Genomic DNA, 19,885 nt, shown 5'->3' on the forward strand with positions numbered 1-19,885 from the left:
TCATCTCAGTCCCTGAAATGATTGTGACCTGGTGGTTTTGGCCACTGGGCATGAGCGGGGGCAGAAGATACAGGATCACCTAACAAGGGAGGTATCTGCTTTGAGGTCCTTAGAGCTCACCTTGGGACTGAGCACCCCAACATGCCTTACCTTGGTACTCGGTCTTGAATCCTGGGGGAGGAGGTGATATGCTCGAGTAAGTTTGGTTTTTGGCAAGGCAACTGGGTCTGCTTTCAGGTTCTAGTGATAATGGAGCAATGGCGGACATGAGAAGCTGGTCGTGGGAAGAAACTAGAGGGCTTAGCTTTAGGGGCTTAGGTGCAGAGGAAGGTCTTGGGAGGATTTCTAGTTCAGGAGGTTGAAATTCCAAAGTGAGGATCTAAAGATCTATTTCAGAAGGCCTCAGCAGTCTGGCAGTTATAGGATCATGGTGACGGAGGTGCATATGTTAGGGTCCTAGCAAGAAAAAGATCGTCCCTTGATAGTTCAGTTGAAAAGACTTTAACAAAGGGGCTGTCCGTAAAGCTGTGTGCAAGATTAAGGAAGCCATAAGCCAATGTAGCTAGTAATAGTAGGAAACTGTTATCACCTCTAGGCTGAAGGAGCACAAAGGGAGTCTGGGCAAGAGTTATGATCTTGGATGGTCTAAGCCACTGCCAGTGTCACAGAGAGGCAAGGAGAGGGATCAGTATTCCTCCCTCCCCGGGCTGTTCCTCCCCCCTGTGGTTCCCGCTAGTTAAACCCAGCCAGATGCTCATCTGGCTGTTAGGACTCTCATGCCCTCGACTGCCTTCCACCAGGTCTTCACACGTTATGGAAAGTGTTACACATTCAACTCAGGCCAAGATGGGCGGCCGAGGCTGAAGACCATGAAAGGCGGGACTGGTAATGGCCTGGAGATCATGCTGGACATACAGCAAGATGAATACCTGCCTGTGTGGGGAGAGACTGGTATGTTTCCCTGCTCCAGAACCCCCTCCCTGAACCCCTCTGGCCCCAGACTCAACTAGAGCTCCACTGTGTGGCCCAGAGGCCAGACTCAGACTCTTCCCCTTTCTCCTGAGACCTCTCCACTGCTGTCTTTGCCCTGGTGTGACTTCCCTGGCTCCCCCTCCCCGGTTCAGTTACTCTCCTCGGTAACCAGTCATCATCCTCTTCCGGCAGTGGCCGCCGCTCACTATAAATTAACTCCCTCTCTTCCTGGGCTGCCTGCCTGTCTGGTCTCAGGGGACACAGGGGCAGGGAGATGGGGAGAGGGGAGAAAGGGTTGAGGAGAAATGGAGAGTGGCTGAGACTGGCACTCCAGGAAAAATAATCTGAAACACCGAGGTACACTGCAGACACCAGGTAAGAAAAGACGTGTGCAGGATGCAGGATGCAGCAGTCACTGGAGCACCACGGAGCTGTCGACGCAGAGGCTGGAAGTATGCGGGGACCCCGCAGCCTGCTCTCCAAGTCCATGCCGGGGAGGTGTGATGTCCCAGGCCTGGATGCCCTGGGGACTCAAATTCTCCTGACCCACCTGCCTTCATCTTTACAGACGAGACCTCCTTCGAAGCAGGCATCAAAGTGCAGATCCACAGCCAGGATGAACCTCCTTTCATCGACCAGCTGGGCTTCGGCGTGGCCCCAGGCTTCCAGACTTTTGTGTCTTGCCAGGAGCAGAGGGTGAGGGGGCTGCAGGAGACTACTTCTGGGGTTGTGCTGAGGAGTCAAGATGGGGTTCTGGGGAACTGGGAAGATGGCTCAATGGGTAGTGTTTATTATACAAGCATGGGGACTTTAACTGAGATCCCTAACACCCGTGTAAAAATCAAGGTGGTGCACACCTGTAACCCCAGTTCTGGGCTGGGGGTGCAGAGACAGGTGGAACCTCAGGACTATCTGGCCAATAAGCCCCTGGTTCAAGTAAGAGATCCTGCCTTGAAAACCACAGGTAGAGAGAAATAGAGGAACCCATCCAATATCTACTTCTCCTTCTGAGATATGCATGGGGGCACAGCCATACTCATGTATACAACACACTCAGGTATACAACACACACACACACACACACACACAGAGAGAGAGAGAGAGAGAGAGAGAGGAAAAAAGGGATGATCAAGAATGGAAGGAATAGTCTATGAACTCTAAGCCCTTTAGAGGTGCAGGGATATGACTCCTGAGTCCCGTATCTTGCCCGAGGAGTCCGTTAGGGTGAGTCCGGGAGAAGTCCCCACACTTCCCCAGCTCCCCGGCTCTCCCAGCAGCTCATCTACCTGCCCTCACCCTGGGGCACCTGCAATGCTGTCACCATGGACTCGGATTTCTTCGACTCCTACAGCATCACTGCCTGCCGCATCGATTGTGAGACACGTTACCTGGTGGAAAACTGCAACTGCCGTATGGTGCACATGCCAGGTCAGGCCCCGAGATTCCAAGCACAGTCCTGGGCTGTCTCAGGCTGCGTGGCTCCTCGTCTGTGTCCCATCTGTATTGGCCTCCCTACCCCTGGTCCCAGGTCACTCCATTTTTTATCTTTCTGGCTCCTGTCTCTCAGTTCCTGCCTATGTCTACAGGAAGGGTGGACTGTCAGAGTAGGTGACTTCCAGGGTAGCAGGGGTGGCTAGTCCTGCAGACCCACCTTCCTCCTTACACAGTACCATGCCACCACAAGACCCCTTTAATCTCCACCTGTCCCACCATCTTCTCTCCTTTGTAGGGGATGCCCCATACTGCACTCCAGAGCAGTACAAGGAATGTGCAGATCCTGCCCTGGGTGAGCACCTCTGACCTGGGACACTAAGAGGGAGGGAAGAAAGTGCTGTCTGCCTCATGCACAGGGGACTAAGGTCAAGGGTGAACTCCTCTGCGCAGCAGCCTCTAAATGCTGCAAAGGTCCCTGTGGTTGGTTCTTGAGAACCCTGAGGGAAATCACATAAGATGAAATGTATCTGCAGGGAGGTTGGGTGAAGATCAACTAAGGGTAGACACAGGGCTGAGGTGAAAGAGAAGGGATGCCAGGGATCCTCTGGGCAGGGCCAGGATGTCCATATTGGGAAGGTGCTGGCAGAAGAACACCACTCAACTAGTGCCTCTTGCATGGGCACAGACTTCCTAGTGGAGAAAGACCAGGAATACTGCGTGTGTGAAATGCCCTGCAACCTGACACGCTATGGCAAGGAGCTGTCCATGGTCAAGATTCCCAGCAAAGCCTCAGCCAAGTACCTGGCCAAGAAGTTCAACAAATCTGAGCAGTACATAGGGTAAGGACTCCTATGCAGGGCAGGGCCCTTGTGCAAGACCTGGAGAGGGATGAGAACTTGAGTCTCACAGGCACAAGGGAGCTGAGAGAATTCACGCACGGCCCAAGAAGCAACCAAAGAGAGTGGGTTGTGGGGGGAGATCAAGCTGGCATACGTGAGGCAAGCGCTCCTCCCCCTCTCCTCGCCCCATCTTCCCTGCTGTAACTGGGATCACCTCCCACTTGCCAGCATGCGATGTGTCTTTTCATACGCGTCATTTAATTCAATCCCCGCAGCGCCTCTAGAAGGCAGGCGCTCATCTGGGAATATGGAAACAACCTCGGAGAAGTTAACATGCGAAGATCGCCTGTCTGGTAAGGGGCAGAGATATGACTTGAACCTAGCTCTCCTCCTCTCCCCCCTGCACAGGGAGAACATCCTGGTGCTGGACATTTTCTTTGAAGTCCTCAACTATGAGACCATCGAGCAGAAAAAGGCCTATGAGATCGCAGGGCTCTTGGGTGAGGTTGTGAGCAGAACCAGTCCCCTCCTGTGCCTAGGACATGATGCATCCCCTCCTACCCAACTCCTGCCCCATTCCCAGGGTCCTTTCCCTCTAGTGTAGCATGAAGTGAAGTAAAGGGGCAGGGTCTTCTCTTAGGACAAAGTAGAAAAGACAAGCAAGTAGGTCAGAGAAAGGGGTTGGGAGACAGGAGCGGAAACTTTCACGTCCTTGGAAGTGGACCGGATGCTAAGCAAGTAGTACATTTTGTAAAGAATTCATTTTCTGTGAGTTCGAGGCCAGCATGGTCTACAAGAGCTAGTTCCAGGACAGGCACCAAAGCTACAGAGAAACAGCCATGAAAAAAATCAAAAGAGAGAGAGAGAGAGAGAGAGAGAGAGAGAGAGAGCAAGAGAGCGAGAGAGAGAGAGAGAGAGAGAGAGAGAGAGAGAGAGAGAGGGAGGGAGGGAAAGAGAATTCGTTTGGAAAGGTAGGAAAATACAGAAAAGCATAGAGAATAAAAATCCTGCCAGAGTCTGGTTTTCTGACCCTTGTACCTCAAGATGCAAATCTCTGCAAACATGGCTGGCCTGCCCCAGTCCTATTGAGCCTCATCACCTCTCCGCTGTCAAGTGTCCTGAGCCCATTAACTTTTCCTACCTGACCCCGCAGGTGACATCGGGGGCCAGATGGGGCTGTTCATCGGGGCCAGCATCCTCACCGTGCTGGAACTCTTTGACTATGCCTATGAGGTAAGGGGGGCAGAGCTGGGCAGGGCCACACAGGGTTGGGGGTTCCCGTCCACCCAACCTGCCCGACCTCTCCCAGGTCATTAAGCACCGGTTGTGTAGACGAGGGAAATGCCAGAAGGAGCCCAAGAGGAGCAGCGCAGATAAGGGTGTGGCCCTCAGCCTGGACGACGTCAAAAGACACGTGAGGGAGCAAGGCACGGGGTGTCCTCTGGCCTGCCCCTTCCCCCAACCCCGTCTCCACGCCACCGCCACCTGTTTATACCTGTCTATCTGCAGCCCCTTCTGTAACCTGTCCCTGTCTCGTTTCCCTTCGCTAGAATCCCTGCGAGAGCCTCCGGGGACATCCTGCCGGAATGACTTATGCTGCCAACATCCTACCTCACCATCCCGCCCGAGGCACATTTGAGGACTTTACCTGCTAAGCCCCCGCAGGCCACTGTACCAAAGGCCTAGGTGGGGAGGGCTGGAAGAACAAGGGGCCCCCAGCTGCCCCCATCGACCCTGGGGACTCAACTGCGCTCTATGCAGCGGTTCCCTCGTCTGGTGAGAAAGGTCTTCACAGTAGTCCTCTCCCTGCCTCCATCCCACCTTTTTATTTTAACAAAGTTAAACTAATATAAAGAGAGAAAGAGAGAGATCCAGCCGAGACCTCAGGCTGCCCCTCTCTGCTCCATGCTGCCTCCCCTAGCTCCAAACTGAATTCTGTCTGTCTGGCTATCTGTCATCTGAGTGTTCGCCTACATTCTGCTGCCACCAGTCACCAAAGCCCCCTCCTAGTGAGGGGTGGAGGGGATCTCTAGAGTCTGAAATTTGACCCCAAACCAGAGAATGTACCTTAAGGGAGAGCACTAGTGAGGGGGCTTCCCTAGCCTTAAGAGACTCTCAGCCCACTGACTCCCCACAAGCCCCGGTCTCCAGGTAAGAACTAAATGCCCAGTTCTGCTCCCTCAATCATATGGAATCATGGGGGGTACAGAATTTCCTGAAGAAGTAGAGTGAGGCCTCCATGTGGCCCTGGTGCTGTAGGCCACATCCCCATATCTGTAAGTCACCTCCACCTCCAAGCAGCTGGAGAGAAATTCTCAGAGGCAGCCCTCTTCTCCATCCGATAAAAGACCTGGCTGGTTAGCTTCCAGCTCAGGGAGCGGGGTCCTGGAGCCTGACCTCCCTGGCTTCTCTCTCAGAGGCCTTTGCAGAGGGCCACATCCATAAATTTTCTTATGGAACGCTCCTCTTCCCCAGCTTCATTTGCTTCTCCTGGCAATCTCGTCTGCATTTTCTATTTCTATAAGATACAGACTCTATATTGCTATATCTCTGTATATACCTTCCTCTCACCCTGTTTGTCTCCACCCCATCCCCTCTTGTCTCTGAGAATCATCCTCCCACCTCGAATTCTCCCCATTCCGCCCCACCCCGTCTCTGAATGCCTTTGCCTGTATAAAGAGTTGGACTCCCCCTGGTGTCTGTACTGTGTACACACATCCCTTTGAGAAGCACAAGGAGACGACACGCGCATTGTAACCTTCGCACTGTCTCGGTGGTGACATAAAGGAAGCTGTGAATTACAAGCTCTGCCTCTTTCTGGCCTCGCCCTTGGCCCCTGCAACAGGGGTACCCTCTGCCCTCCCCACAGCCTTAACACACCCTCTTCCTAGCTCCATCTATCCCAATGCCCTTAGCGCGGCTGATGGTGGCCTTTCCAGGGAAGGGATTGCTGCAGAGGTGACACCTACCCAGGAACGGAGCTATGCTGGACACTAAGCCAAGAGTGTTAGAGACAGAGGGAGCTCAGAATTGGTGACTCTTGCAGCTGGGGCAGTGGGTACCCACAGACAGAAGCTGAAGTCCTCATTCAGTGACCTTTCTCTCCTCTGGGTGCCCAGTGCCCCTTCCTCAATTTGATGACCAGGCCCACTGCTTGCATTTTCTGGTGAGGCAGGGTTTGGTCACGTGAGGAGAAAGACAGACCTAGAGAGGGAGTTGAAAGCTCTGCTGTTGTATGTATGTCCCTACCTTACGGGGCCACAAGTAGAAGTAGAGGGCATCCCCACCCCTACCAGGCACTCTTCCCAGGCCAGAGACTCAATCCTTTTCCAGGCCTTCTCTGCCCCACTGTCTCCTGGTCTCTAATCCCAAAACAGGACTTGTGGGCAGATCGCCTGTGTGTGTTGGCCTGGAGCCAGAGAGAGAGAGGTACAGCATCTTTGAGAACTCTTGGTTCCCAAGATTTCTTTAGCCATCAGACCTCCCCTGAAGGGAAGGGCAAAACTGGGAGGTGTGCCCTGGCTGGGGGACGGCAGGCGGGGCTCCGGGTGCCGCATGTCTCTGGTCTAATAAACTGGGTTCCAACCATCTCCTCTCCAGCGTCGTTCTTTTTGGTTGAAGAGTTTATAGGTTTTACCACTAGAGTGGAGCTGGCCGTGAGGGTCACACTAACTAGAGTAAGGATCGGGAGCGGCAGTCAGGTGTGGTGCTTCCACCGGTAATTTCAGCACCTGGGAGATGGAAGCAGCTATCGTCCCTCACAGGGTTTACTAGGCTGGTCTACATGAGAGCCCACATAATCTGATCAGGTAAACACTGATCCTCTTGGAAATGGACAGGTTCAGGGATAGTTTGAATCCCTGGGCAGTGGAAGAGCAATGTAATCAAAGACAACAGATTTTCAGGACTCTTCGGCGAGGATTCAAAGTAAAAATTCATTAAATTACAGCCTGAGATGAAGGATGAAGTTCCGCATCGGGGTGTTATTGAGCCATTATCTGTGAAACGGGGCCCAGACTACCAACCAGGACACCGGAATCTAGAAAGGCTTTTCTTTTAATTTGCTGATTTATCTTTGCAAAGACATTTACTTCCTTTGAGATCAGCTTTTCCGTTTGTAAAATGAATGAACAGCACGTTTCTCTGTCTTGAGTACCCGGAGTACGGGTAGTAGGATAATGGAAAGCAAACAGAATGCCCTGTGAGGAGGTGAAGCCGGCGGGGTGGGCTGGTCTTCCAACGCCTCGTCGTCCTCCGCCCGCCTGGGGGCGCCCGCTCCCATTACCTCTCTATCCACACATCGCGTCTCTATGGTGCCCCCTCCTGGACCGGGAAGGCGGGAGGGAGTGGTCAGCACGCCTTTTCCGCTAGTGGCCCCCTCTAGCCCTTAGTCTCGCTGCCCCGAGCGCCCGTGCCCGCCGGCGGGCCGGGCCCACAAACAGCCCAGGCGCTCGGGGGGCGCGCGGGGGGCGGGGGGAGTTCCGGTTCCGGTTCTTTGTGCAGCTGCAGCGGCGACTCCGGGAAGATGGCGGCCCGGGCGGGTTTCCAGTCTGTGGCTCCGAGCGGCGGCGCCGGAGCCTCAGGAGGGGCGGGCGTGGCGGCTGCTCTGGGTCCGGGCGGAACTCCCGGGCCTCCCGTGCGAATGGGCCCGGCGCCGGGTCAAGGGCTGTACCGCTCCCCGATGCCCGGGGCGGCCTATCCGGTGAGTGGGGCAGGAGGAGGGGCGCGTGGGCCGGGGGCGGGGCCGAGCGAGGGCGGAGGACGGATGGGGTGAGGGAGAAGTGGGAGGGACTCCCTTGGGTTGGGCTCGGGTCCTGGGTGGAGGTGGGGGAAGCAATGCCGAGAAAGTGAGGAGGGGGAGTTAGCATCCTCACCTGCTCCCAGCGGCATTGTTTCCTTCTGAGGAGTGAGTGTGGAACCAGGGTGGGTAAAGTGGGCCCAGGGCTGGGCATGGAGTGCAGAGGGGAATGAGCAGCTCCAGCATCCAGAGAACACCCCAGTTAGAGCTGCAAATTGAGGTCAGCTTCAGAGGAGATAGCAGCTAATAAAGTAAATATAGAACTAGAGATGTCTGGTGTGTCAGATCCAACATAGACCGGAAAACTTGAGTACAATCTCGTTTTTAGACCCTTTATTCAATGAAATCGCTACTAGGCCTGAAAAAGGTCCAGTTACCACATTTTAGAGAGGCAGAAGGCTGTGTGATATCCTCCACCCAGCCATATTCCATCCCAAAAATTCAGGCTTCCATCACTTTTCGGTGGTTCTGTCAAGGCAAGGTATGACATCTCTGGGTCCTCTCCCTTCTGTAGAGACCAGGTATGCTGCCAGGCAGCCGAATGACACCTCAGGGACCTTCCATGGGACCTCCTGGCTATGGGGGGAACCCTTCAGTCCGACCTGGCCTGGCCCAGTCAGGGATGGACCAGTCCCGCAAGAGACCTGCACCTCAACAGATCCAGCAGGTCCAGCAGCAGGCGGTCCAGAATCGAAATCACAAGTAAGATGACCCCCGGGGTGAAGGAGAGAAGCTAATGGGAGGAGGCCTGTGAGCATGCAGGCGGTGGGAGTACTGAACCAGGAAGTGGTGGTGCTCTGTCACCCTGTGAAGGCTTCCTGGCATCCTGGTGGAGGTGGAGATGGAGTTGTTGATGGTAATGGCACAGTCGTTTTGCAGGCCGTAATCGAAAGTGATGACAGCCTAGCTCATGTTCTGACTGGTTCTGTCCCACCCTGATAACAGTATTTATTCTGAACAGTGCAAAGAAAAAGAAGATGGCTGACAAAATCCTACCTCAGAGGGTGAGTGCAGGCTCTAGAGATCTTGAAGGTAGTGACTGAGAGTGCAGGTGATCAGCTCTGGGCCCAATCATATCTTTCTGTTCCTAAGATTCGGGAATTGGTACCAGAATCACAGGCCTATATGGATCTCCTGGCTTTTGAAAGGAAACTGGACCAGACTATTATGAGGAAACGGCTAGATATCCAGGAGGCCTTGAAACGTCCCATCAAGGTAACACAGCAGAGCAGAGGCAGAGGGTCAAGGGAGGGAACAGGAACCTTCACCAGGCTTGGGATGAAAAATCAAAGGCGCAGCACAGCTCTCCTTGGCATTTAAATTGCATCTTTCCCTTCCGCCTACAAACCAGGAATTACATTAAGAGCATAAGAGGAGAACAGCTGGCAGGGAAGGGGGCGGGGGAGCTTTTGACGTCTCCTGCGCCAGAAATATACCCTGTTGATGTTTTTGCTGTATCTACTTGCTGCCCTGGGAACCTGACACTCTGTGGTTTTCTCACCTGGTATCCCAGCATATTCATTTGTACTCAGGCCCAGGGCCTGCATTCTCCTAGGTGCAGTCTTCACCCACCTATGGTAAGCCTGCCTAGGAGACTTTTGTCTTTAACGTCAAACTCTGAAGCCCCACCGTCAATACTTTTTCTGCCTTCCTCAGCAAAAACGGAAGCTGCGGATTTTCATTTCCAACACTTTCAATCCGGCTAAGTCAGATGCTGAAGATGGGGAAGGGACGGTGGCTTCCTGGGAGCTTCGGGTAGAAGGACGGCTCCTGGAGGATGTGAGTTCAAGGTCTACTGTTGGTGTCAGGGTGGGAGCTGCTGGGAAGGAGCAGTGTTGTGTGGTCAGCAGGAAGCCTGACTGGTGCCTACAGCTCCTATTGGGAGCTTCCGGATAGGGGGAGGGGGGCTGTGTTCCCTGCACACAAAGACAATGGTCCTTTGTATCTGCTCCCACAGCTTCACTGGTATCAAATGGAAGCCATTATTGTCCTGGGATCTGAGTTGTTGTTTACTTTGTTTTAGTGATGCAGCCTTTGGATTTAGCAGCATCTGCAGGTCATTTCAGTAGTCCCTCATCCCCACCTACAGAGTCTGCACTTAGTTAGCATTGGTGGCCATGTTCCTCTCAAGTCCTTGAGGTTATTTCTGTCTTCCCAGCTTTCATTGGAGATACCACAGTTTAAGTATGCTAGAATTCCCTAAGGCTTGGCTCTTGGTTGCTCCAAGGGGAGTATCAGATCGGTGAGAGCCCCCACACTTGCCACCCTGCAGCTCCTTGGGGAGGCTCCTTTTTCACTCTTCCCCTTGCTCTCTGGCACTATTTTTAACTGTGTGCAGGTGAGCTCATTTGAATGCGTTTTTTGCAGGAGAACCAGAGCCGCTCTGCATAGGTCACCGTTGGGCTGTTCTCTGTTCAAAAATGCTTTTTTATGTTAACCTTTTGGGGTAACTTTCTTCCTTTCCCAGTGGGAAGTCAGAGGCCCTGTTCTTGTCTCAGTCCTGCTGCCACCAGGGCTGACTTAATGGCCACCTTGCCACTTTCAGAAGATATTTTCGAGAGTTTTTCCCCATTAGGATTAGAAATTCCTTTTAAAAGAACATTGTCTTGGGGAGTTCTTTCTGTCTTTTTCTAACATGACATCCTCCGTATCTTTTCTAGTCAGCCTTGTCCAAATACGATGCCACCAAGCAAAAGAGAAAGTTCTCTTCCTTTTTTAAGTCCTTGGTGATCGAACTGGACAAAGACCTCTATGGGCCAGACAACCATCTGGTAGAAGTGAGTAGTTTTGCCTTCCAGGCTTTAATCATGTGGGGAGGTGGGGCCAAACTTGAACAGCTAGGGAAAGAGGGAGGAATAAAGGATTGGTCCAGGTGTGTATTTCCACCTTTGCAGTTTGCATATTGACCTCTAGGTGGCGCTATCTGTACTTAGTTGGGACCCAAGAGCTCTTGCGATCTGACTTGACCCACCTGACCACTGCCCCTAAAGAAAATTCCGATGGAGTTCTCTTACACTTCCGGCTATCTCTGCATCTTGCTTATAAGTATTGGTGGGCTGTAGTTACTGGTACACTGTATTTTCCTGATAGCTGTTGTCGTAGTTAGCGGGTGGACTAATAGAACACCCGTGTTTGTCTAGGTTATGCTCCAGCTCTCCTGTTAGATTTATATTTTAATTAACTAGAGATTCTTTATAACATCTCCTTGTACAGTGTTTTGAAGATGTTAGCAACAGTGTTTGGGACACAAACCCAGAATAGTCCAGTGTTCCATGTGAACTTAACCTGCCCCTTTCTTTACCACTGTAGCTGCAGCCCCTTAATCTCAACCACTAAGAGACATGGGAAGGTCTCTGCCATCTAAGAAGGGAAGTAAGTTGTAGAGTCGATAGAAATCTGTGAAGACATTTGATTTTATAGCGGTAGAGTGTGGTGGCTAAGACACACCAGAGCTCACATCTCGGTTCCATTACATATTGACCTCATGGGGTTGCTTCCTCCTTCCACACTTGTCTTCAGTGGGTGTTTGGGAATCAAATGATAATCTAGGTAAATGTTGTAGACTCAATATATCACCCTCAAAAAATTGAAGCTACCTTAGGTTTCTGTTCCATGTATATTGTCCATTTAGTGGGTAAAATCACTGGAAATTCAAGCCATTTTAAATGCAGTCATCCCACAGTTAGAACTGAAAGGTTCTGCTTACACGACAGTAATGCCAAAGCCATGCACATCTTTAGAGATACCTCATGCTGTTGCTCTTCCCCAGTACCCTCAGTAATCCAAGTTGAATGTTCAGTCATTACAGAAGCTCTTCCCTCCCACCCCAGCTCTTCCCCTGGAAGAGCACCCCTGACATCTTCCTCTCTGTAGTGGCACAGGACCGCCACTACCCAGGAGACTGATGGCTTCCAGGTGAAGCGACCAGGAGATGTGAATGTACGTTGTACTGTTCTACTGATGCTGGATTACCAGGTATTTGGAGCTGGGAAGGGGTCCAGCTCTCGTGGCCACATCCCGCCAGAGTCTGACTTGGGAGGGCTTAAGGCTGCTCATGAGTGCTTTGCCTCAGTAATACACTAAGAAAAACATTTTACTTTGTTGTTTGAGTTCTTTCTGTGACTTTGCTGCCCAGATTTACTAATGTTTGTTAGATTGAATGTGTTGGCATGCTAAACACCCCAAAATGTACATGGAGCCAGCTCATTAACTTCATCTATCTTCTTGGATCTTTGCAGCCCCCCCAGTTTAAATTAGACCCTCGTCTGGCTCGGCTCTTGGGCATCCATACCCAGACACGTCCAGTGATCATCCAAGCACTGTGGCAATATATTAAAACACATAAGCTCCAGGACCCTCACGAGCGAGAGTTTGTCATCTGTGACAAGTACCTCCAGCAGGTATATAAAAGGCACGTTCTATTTCGAGGGTCTAGTTGCAGGAAGCACCAATCTGTAGCCACCTCTCTCTCTCACAGATCTTCGAATCTCAGCGGATGAAGTTTTCAGAGATCCCTCAGCGGCTCCATGCCTTGCTTATGCCACCAGAACCTATCATCATTAATCACGTCATCAGGTGAGCCTGTGTTTGAGAGGCTGAGGTGACTGGAGCCACCTTGGAGCAGCTTGCACAGCCAGTTGTCAGACTGCTAGGGGGTCTTGTTCCACACAGCTGTTACTTAGATTTAAGTTACATAAGCTCACTATTACATTAAAAGTGGGAGTGATACGAGCTCCTGTTTGCCTGCTATTCTGTTAACCTTTGCAGATTTGCGCCCTGGATTACTAGATTACTGTGTCTGGTGTGGTTGCATGCTTTTCTCCTTGGTTAACATTGGAATGTTAGTGGCTGGAAATCAGGCAGCACCATCATAATAGAGCCCTGCTGCCCCTTGGAGACTTGATTACCAGTCTGTCATTGTGGGAGGAATCAGTGATCCTCTTTTTAGGAAATTGGAGCCTCCAGATGATGCTTTTATTTATTCATTTATTTTTCTTAATTTGGGCGATAGAGAGCCGGGCATCTCTAGACAGCAACATGCCCTGTCATCAGATAAGCTCCCTGCTTTCGGCTTTTCTTCATGTCACACGGTAAAGGCCTGCTGTTCCTCAGTCTTTAGTTCTCACACTGTAGCCACTCTACAGCCTGTATTGTGCACTGTGTCCACAGAAGCTGGACTCCTTTTCTTCTTTGTTTTTGAGACATGGTTTCTCTGTGTGGCTGTCCTGGAACTTGTTCCGTAAACTAGGCTGGCCTCAATCTCAGAGATCTGCCTGCCTCTGCCCACCAAGTGCTGGGATTAAAGGCATGCACCACCACTGCCCAGTTTGGACTCCTGTTTTTAAACTTTTCCAAAATACCTATAGAGCCATTTGAATTTTACCATTGACTTTCTAAAAACCAAACTCAAACAGGCAAGATGCAACAGAAGCTGGGTGGTGGCGCACGCCTTTAATCCCAGCACTTGGGAGGCAGAGGCAGGCGGATCTCTGTGAGTTTGAGGCCAGCCTGGTCTACAAGAGCTAGTTCCAGGAAAGGCTCCAAAGCTACAGAGAAACCCAATCTCAAAAAAAAAAAAAAAGATGCCACAATAGGTTAAAGGTGCTGGCTGTCTGGCCTAATGAGCTGGCACAGCCCCTGGAACCCAGGTGACAGAAGGAGAGAACCTCTTCCGCAGATCGTCTTCTCACCTACAATGTGTGCACAGATGCTGCACTCTCACAGAATAAGTAAATCTAGTGAGTTACAATTTGTATATTATAAATTATACCTATTTAAAGTGCAGACTTTTGGAGGTGCAAACAGCTCTCAGAAGGAGGATATAGAACGTCTCTGCTGTACCCTTTGTAGTCTCTTTCTTTTCCTTTCATCCCTGGCTGGACCGTCTTTCTGACCTTTGGTGAGTAGGCCTCAGAAAAAGCCCTTTACTGGAGTCTGTTGTTTTCCTCTCCAGTGTTGATCCAAATGACCAGAAAAAGACAGCTTGTTATGACATTGATGTGGAAGTAGATGACACTTTGAAGACCCAGATGAATTCTTTTCTGCTGTCCACGGCCAGCCAGCAGGAGATCGCTACTCTAGACAACAAGGTAGGGGTCTCTGTCCCATCCCTCACTCATACCGCTAGCTGTCTTTTGGTTCTTGGCTTTAACTAAGAATATATTGATACCCAGAACCAGGCTCTGTCGGGCTCTGTCATGTGTGGTGGTAACAGGAAGCAAGCTCCCATACATGCATTTGATTCTGACTGCTAGATGGTTTTGTTTTTGTTTTCAGTATTTTGAGTCAATCTCTCCCTTGTAGGCTAGGCTAGCCTCAGACTCATGATGATTCTGCTACGTCATGTTCCACAGCGCTGGGGTTACATAGAGAAGCCACTGTGCCCAGTTTGGTCAATACCTTTTAATATCATTGAACCTCAGTTTCTGATCTCTGAAATGAAGACTATATATAATAGCTATTTTTATGTGATTGCTGTGTGCATGGAATGAGACCGTGTTTTTAAAGAATTGAACCTGTGCCTAGCACATAAAAGGCAGCAGTGATCTCCCATTGCTGATATGCCATTACAGGCATTGTCCCTGTAGGCAAAGCCAAAGTGCCTGGTAAACACCAGAGATAATGTAAGGGCTCTCATGGGAGAATAGACACGTCAGGAAAATTCTGAAGGTTGAAGTGGAAGTTAACAGGCGGGGAGGAAGCAGAGTAGTGTTTGGGGTATGGAAGGCAGAGGACAATCCAGGGAGATAGAATAAGTATGTAAAAATCCAAAGAGGAGAATGAGCCTGGTATGTTCCAAGAAATACAAGCAAAGCCAGGCATGGTGGTTCACCCAGAGATCCTGGAGTTTGATTCAGGGCCTGTCATGTGTGCATGATGAATTCAGGCCATGGGGTTACAGAACCTCAGAACCAGCAAAGGCATACTTGCCAAGATCTTTCATGCATCATGCACCACGCTGGACATGACACGAGGTGCCTGCCAGGTGCAGTGTTCAGGGAGAGGAGGTTGCTAGGGAAGTAGGAGTCTGCTCATAAAGCTTTGATCTGGGGAGAACGGGTGTGTACGTCCTGCAGGTGAGGCCTTCACCATGGGGGCACTAATGCTGTTTGTGTTAGTGGATAGGTGGAGGGAGTTGAAGAGGGGCAGCTCCGGAACAAGTCCAGTTTGAAGGCAAGACATAGTCTGTGTAGGACATGTCAGGATCTGACGTAAAGACATAGTCTGTGTGGGACATGTCAGGATCTTAAGTAAAGACATAATCTGTGTGGGACATGTCAGGGTCCTGAAGTAAAGACGTAGTCTGTGTAGAACATGTCAGGGTCCTGAAGTAAAGACGTAGTCTGTGTGGGACATGTCAGGGTCCTGAAGTAAAGACATAGTCTGTGTAGAACATGTCAGGGTTCTGAAGTAAAGACATAGTCTGTGTGGGACATGTCAGGGTCCTGAAGCAAAGACGTAGTCTGTGTAGAACATGTCAGGGTCCTGAAGTAAAGACATAGTCTGTGTGGGACATGTCAGGGTCCTGAAATAAAGGCTCAGAAGGGAGGGTAGAGTTACGGTTTGAGAGTCAAAGTGAAATGAAGGAATGTAGCCCCTGTTTGCGTGGGGCTAAGAGAGAAGGCCTGACTTGGTGGGGAGGAGTCTCCACTAAGATTGTGAAGAGGGAGAGGAGAGATTAGGGGAAGGGTAACCAGTTTTGTTGGGGAGATTTCCATTTAGTGTGTCTTGAAATGCCAAGCATGGGATTTGTTGGAACGTGGCAAATGGACTCTGGACTGCCAGTGGTTAAGTCTTCACAGTTTGTAGTGGTGCGGGCTGAAGGACAACTTCCCTTACCTGGATGGAGAGGGCGAGGGCAGTAGGAGTGCTTGTACCCAGGACTCTGGGCACTGGCCCTGCAGCTGGGGTGGAAGCAGCTATGGTGATGTCAGCCTGGGTCTGCCTTTAGCTTAGAGTTTTCCTGTCTTGAAAATGGACCGTCCTTCTTCCCTTCAGATCCATGAGACAATAGAAACTATCAACCAGCTGAAGACCCAGCGAGAGTTCATGCTGAGCTTTGCCCGAGACCCTCAGGGTTTCATCAATGATTGGCTTCAGTCCCAATGCCGGGACCTCAAGGTAAAGAGCCTGGGAAGGTACAGAGGGACTCTGGGAATGCAGCACCGCCTGAAGAACTGAGGGACCACATTCTTTTAGCACACCCCAGGGTCCAGTTAGAGTTGAGATGGGAAATCACAGCAGAACCATCAGACATATAGTTAGTATTTCTAAGTATTGTCTTTTGATTCCGGGCTGTTGGGCTAGAGCTGAAGATCTGGGCTCTGCTCTTCCACAGATGTGTTTGATTTGAAAAAAAAATAGGCTACTGTTACTAAAATGTAGTGAGCCATGGCCAAGCTAATTGGAACTAGTAAGGTCGTTCAAAAGAAAGGGTAGTAGATGAAGCGAGAGTTGCTGAGGAAAGCATGGAAAATGGAGTTGAAGATACTTCCCAAAGAAGAGCATTATAAGCTCAGGCTGGAGAATGTGCCCGGGCAACATGCTTTGGGTTCTTGTCTTGCTGTGACTGCTGTGACCAGTGCAGTTTTCAGCAGAGGAGCACCAGAAAGGGCCTGGACCTGGCAGTGACTTAATGGTAGTCTGGGGCGTTGTCTTTGTCTGCTGGGACTCTTGAAGAAACCGGACCCAAACTGGGTACCTTACGCAATGGGAATTGTTTCCCAGTGGTGGAAACTGGAAGTCCAAAAGGAGAGCATCAGTAGGGCTGTTCCTGTGTGCTCTGCTAGCTCTGGACCCCACAGGTGTCGTCACAGTCACATCGTGTCTGTATGCGTCCGTCTCTACCTCTGCATTTCCTCCTCGACTGGTTATAGGGCCAGTCCCAATGGCTCCTCTTACCCTGCTCGGACTACAAAGACCCTATTTCCCTACCAGGGCACTTCCTAGGAACTGGGGAATTAGAAGTTCAGCATCTTTGCAGGGATGGCAAGGGACACAATTCAACCAAGAGCAGATGTGGAAGCAGGGATCATGTTTGTTCTCCCCCCCCCCCCCCCCAGACTATGACTGACGTGGTGGGCAACCCAGAAGAAGAGCGCCGTGCTGAGTTCTACTTCCAGCCTTGGGCTCAGGAGGCCGTGTGCCGATACTTCTACTCTAAGGTTGGTGCTGTGCCTGGGCACACTAGGGAGACGGCAGGCAGGAGTCCCTTTGGTTTTTCGGCAGAGGGCTTTTCTGTAGCTTTGGAGCCTGTCCTGGAACTAGCTCTTATAGACCAGGCTGACCTCAGACCCACAGAGATCCGCCTGCCTCTGCCTCCCGAGTGCTGGGATTAAAGGCGTGAAACACGAAGTGTAGGAGTCTGTACCTTTGATGGGGGTCAGGGGTGTTAGGTACCGATTTTCAATGTCTCAAGCTCCACTCCTGTTTTCTCTTCAGGTGCAGCAGAGGCGGCAAGAATTAGAGCAAGCCCTAGGAATCCGGAATACATAGTAGAACCCTCACTGGCTGCTCCGATTCTGTTTGGGCTCCGTGCTGCTGCCTCAGCGTACCTGTGCTGGTCTTGCTTGAGGCATTCCAGGAGATGCTGTTGGCTCAAGGACAGCATCACAATGAAGAGGGTGTCACATTTCTGTTTCACAGGCACCTGTTATCCTCTTCTTCACCCCAGCCTTCCCCCTCACCCTCTCCCCACTTAAGTTCCCATGTGCCTCTACCTCCCTACCCCATCCCTGGTCTACACAGGACCTCTAGATAGTGTTAGAGAACCCATAGTGGTGATCAATGCTCTGAAATGACTGGGGCCTCTTGAGGCCAGCTGGTCTTCAGGGAGACCAGCTACACTGATCCTGCCTTTGTGAGGAGACCCAGGCGTTGGGAGCTGTCCCATCCTCTGAGACTCAGGCCTAGGGCACTCTGTAAGCTAGTTGACCTTAACCCTCCTGGTGACCCACCTTCGTCCCTCCCCTCCACAGGTTGGAGCAGATTCTCTCTTTATTCCTTGCCCTCTGGCACTAAAGAAACCCAGGCCCTTGGGCTTCACTGAGCGCCATGTCAGTCCCTGCCCCCTGGACTGGCCTGCTGTCTCAGTGCTGTCTGACCCCTTAGTGGGTCCATGTCAGTATTGGAGTGTGTTTTGAACTGTTGCTCCCTCCTGCACACTCCCGTAGCCACCCGTTACAGGATTTCCCCACATCTGCCCTAAACCATGGCGTTTGAGAGGGGAGTCTTGCCTTTCCCTGTCGGAGCCCCAGGGACCGAAGCTGGGGTGCTGTTGTTCCCAGCAGAGGCTGTTCCTTCCTGCTGTTGGATGAGTGGCTTGTTCATTCACTCCGCCCTGCCCCTCCCTTAAATGGAGAAACAGGCCTAAAATCAAACGGGTATAGCCCTAGGCCATTCCTGTCTTCCTGTCCCTTGTCTGCCCAGTTGAAACCCGCTGCTGGTTTCTAGGGCACTGAGGAGTAAATGCGCCTAGGGCTGGAGCATAGGTCTGAAATGGGTTTGTGACTCCCCACCCCCTGCCCTCAAAGCTTCAGCCCCCTCAGGTAGCCGCAGGAAAGTGGGATCCTGGCCCCTTGGAACAGGTGGTTTTGCATCTTTCCAGGGGAGCCTCGGGTTCTTCCAGGCTTTATCGCCCAGAGTTAGCATATCCCAGGCTCGCAGACAACACTGCAAGGTGGGAGACAGCTGGGCACGGGATTCCGTTGAGCATGGGCTCTGAACTCACAGAACTGACAAAGCCCCTGCTTTCCCACTCCACCTCAGGCTTCTGCGAGCAGTGTTCCTGCCCCCTTTCCCTGCCTGTTCTGTACTGGGACAGCAGTTTTCTCTACCACTTCCCCTTGTCCTCTACCCCTCCTCTTGGAAGGTTCTCCCCACAGTGACACTGGACGACCCTGGGGCAGCTGAACCCCAGCCTGGCTCCTGGCTAGAAACGTCATGAGCACTCCTACAGTGTCCCTGTTGATGACTGTTTATTAACTGAGTTGTGGGGGGTTTGTTTGTTTTGTTTTGTTTTGTTTTTCATGGACCAAAATTTTTTTTGTATTGTCTCCTTATTGATGTCACCAGTTTTAATAAAAGTCTCTTCTGAAGAGGGCCTCCTTTAGTCTGTCTGGGGTTGCTGCTGTCTGGGGGGTTTCTGTAGAACCATCTTCCCTACCCAGTGCCCTCTTTATTTGACAAGTGTTTTTTGAGCACTTGATAGATGTCAGTTGTGCCAGGCTCTGGGGGTCTGGAGAAATGAGTCTTATTCAAACAAGCTATGCTCTTGAGACGGTTGCACCCACCTCCATCCATCAAGAATAGAGAAGGCAGTGGCAGTGCTGGCTTCTCCCTTGTCCTTGAAATCTCGAGGTCGCTGGCTGGAACAACCTGTCCTTGGTGTCTGTGGCCCCTTCGTGTTGATGAAACCAGGCCCTACTCTCCCTAGGGCACAAGTCCATTCGGCTGTTGCCAAGGCCCTGGTGACAGCAGGCATTTGTATTTTCTGTACAAAACCACCAATTTACTGATCTGCCTTTAGAGGTTCCACTTCTAAAGGCCCCAGGATTTTCTTTGTGTTATATTCTTGTGATAGGGGTCTCTGTGTGTAACCAAGGTCGACCTTAAACTCGCTGTCCACCTGCCTCAGCCCCCAAGTGGAGATGACAGATGTGTATTATAATGTCCAATGTAAAAAGTATGTTCATAAGCCCAGTGTGGAATGGCTGCTTTAGCCTTGTGCTGAGTAGAGGGTTGCCTGGCTGCTGCTCAGGAATCTATAGTTCTGCCTACTTTCACCTGGGGGCTCACTGCTTCCTGCTGTGCCCTCGTCCAGGAAGGGGAACAGTTCTTACCC

General features: G+C 51.3%; 2 protein-coding genes across 5 annotated transcripts in view; both read left to right on the forward strand.

The window, feature by feature from the left end:
- Positions 1-6,049, forward strand: part of Asic1 (acid sensing ion channel subunit 1) — a 28,701-nt gene extending 22,652 nt beyond the window's left edge. For 2 of the 4 annotated variants that reach the window (XM_087899281.1, XM_085678582.2), the window contains 9 exons: positions 801-951; positions 1,541-1,668; positions 2,247-2,400; positions 2,702-2,758; positions 3,092-3,245; positions 3,654-3,745; positions 4,399-4,478; positions 4,555-4,659; positions 4,796-6,049. In XM_087899281.1, coding sequence (XP_087755407.1) covers positions 801-951; positions 1,541-1,668; positions 2,247-2,400; positions 2,702-2,758; positions 3,092-3,245; positions 3,654-3,745; positions 4,399-4,478; positions 4,555-4,659; positions 4,796-4,900 — 1,026 coding nt within the window. In that variant the 3' untranslated portion in view covers positions 4,901-6,049. The remainder of the gene's footprint in view (positions 1-800; positions 952-1,540; positions 1,669-2,246; positions 2,401-2,701; positions 2,759-3,091; positions 3,246-3,653; positions 3,746-4,398; positions 4,479-4,554; positions 4,660-4,795) is intronic. The other 2 variants (XM_087899282.1, XM_048444583.3) reach the window with 1 other exon arrangement.
- A 1,529-nt stretch (positions 6,050-7,578) lies between these two features.
- Positions 7,579-19,139, forward strand: Smarcd1 (SWI/SNF related BAF chromatin remodeling complex subunit D1). The gene is made up of 13 exons (XM_087899283.1): positions 7,579-7,947; positions 8,558-8,745; positions 9,005-9,047; positions 9,136-9,258; positions 9,700-9,822; positions 10,704-10,820; positions 11,917-12,018; positions 12,282-12,443; positions 12,521-12,618; positions 13,997-14,132; positions 16,042-16,164; positions 17,106-17,207; positions 17,485-19,139. The coding sequence occupies exons 1-13, from the start codon at positions 7,771-7,773 to the stop codon at positions 17,536-17,538; spliced, it is 1,548 nt and encodes a 515-aa protein (XP_087755409.1). The 5' UTR covers positions 7,579-7,770; the 3' UTR covers positions 17,539-19,139.
- Positions 19,140-19,885: the final 746 nt, after the last annotated feature.

Source organism: Myodes glareolus, chromosome 19 (genome assembly GCF_982192425.1).
Source record: "Myodes glareolus chromosome 19, mMyoGla1.1, whole genome shotgun sequence".
Classification (NCBI taxonomy): Eukaryota; Metazoa; Chordata; class Mammalia; order Rodentia; family Cricetidae; genus Myodes; species Myodes glareolus.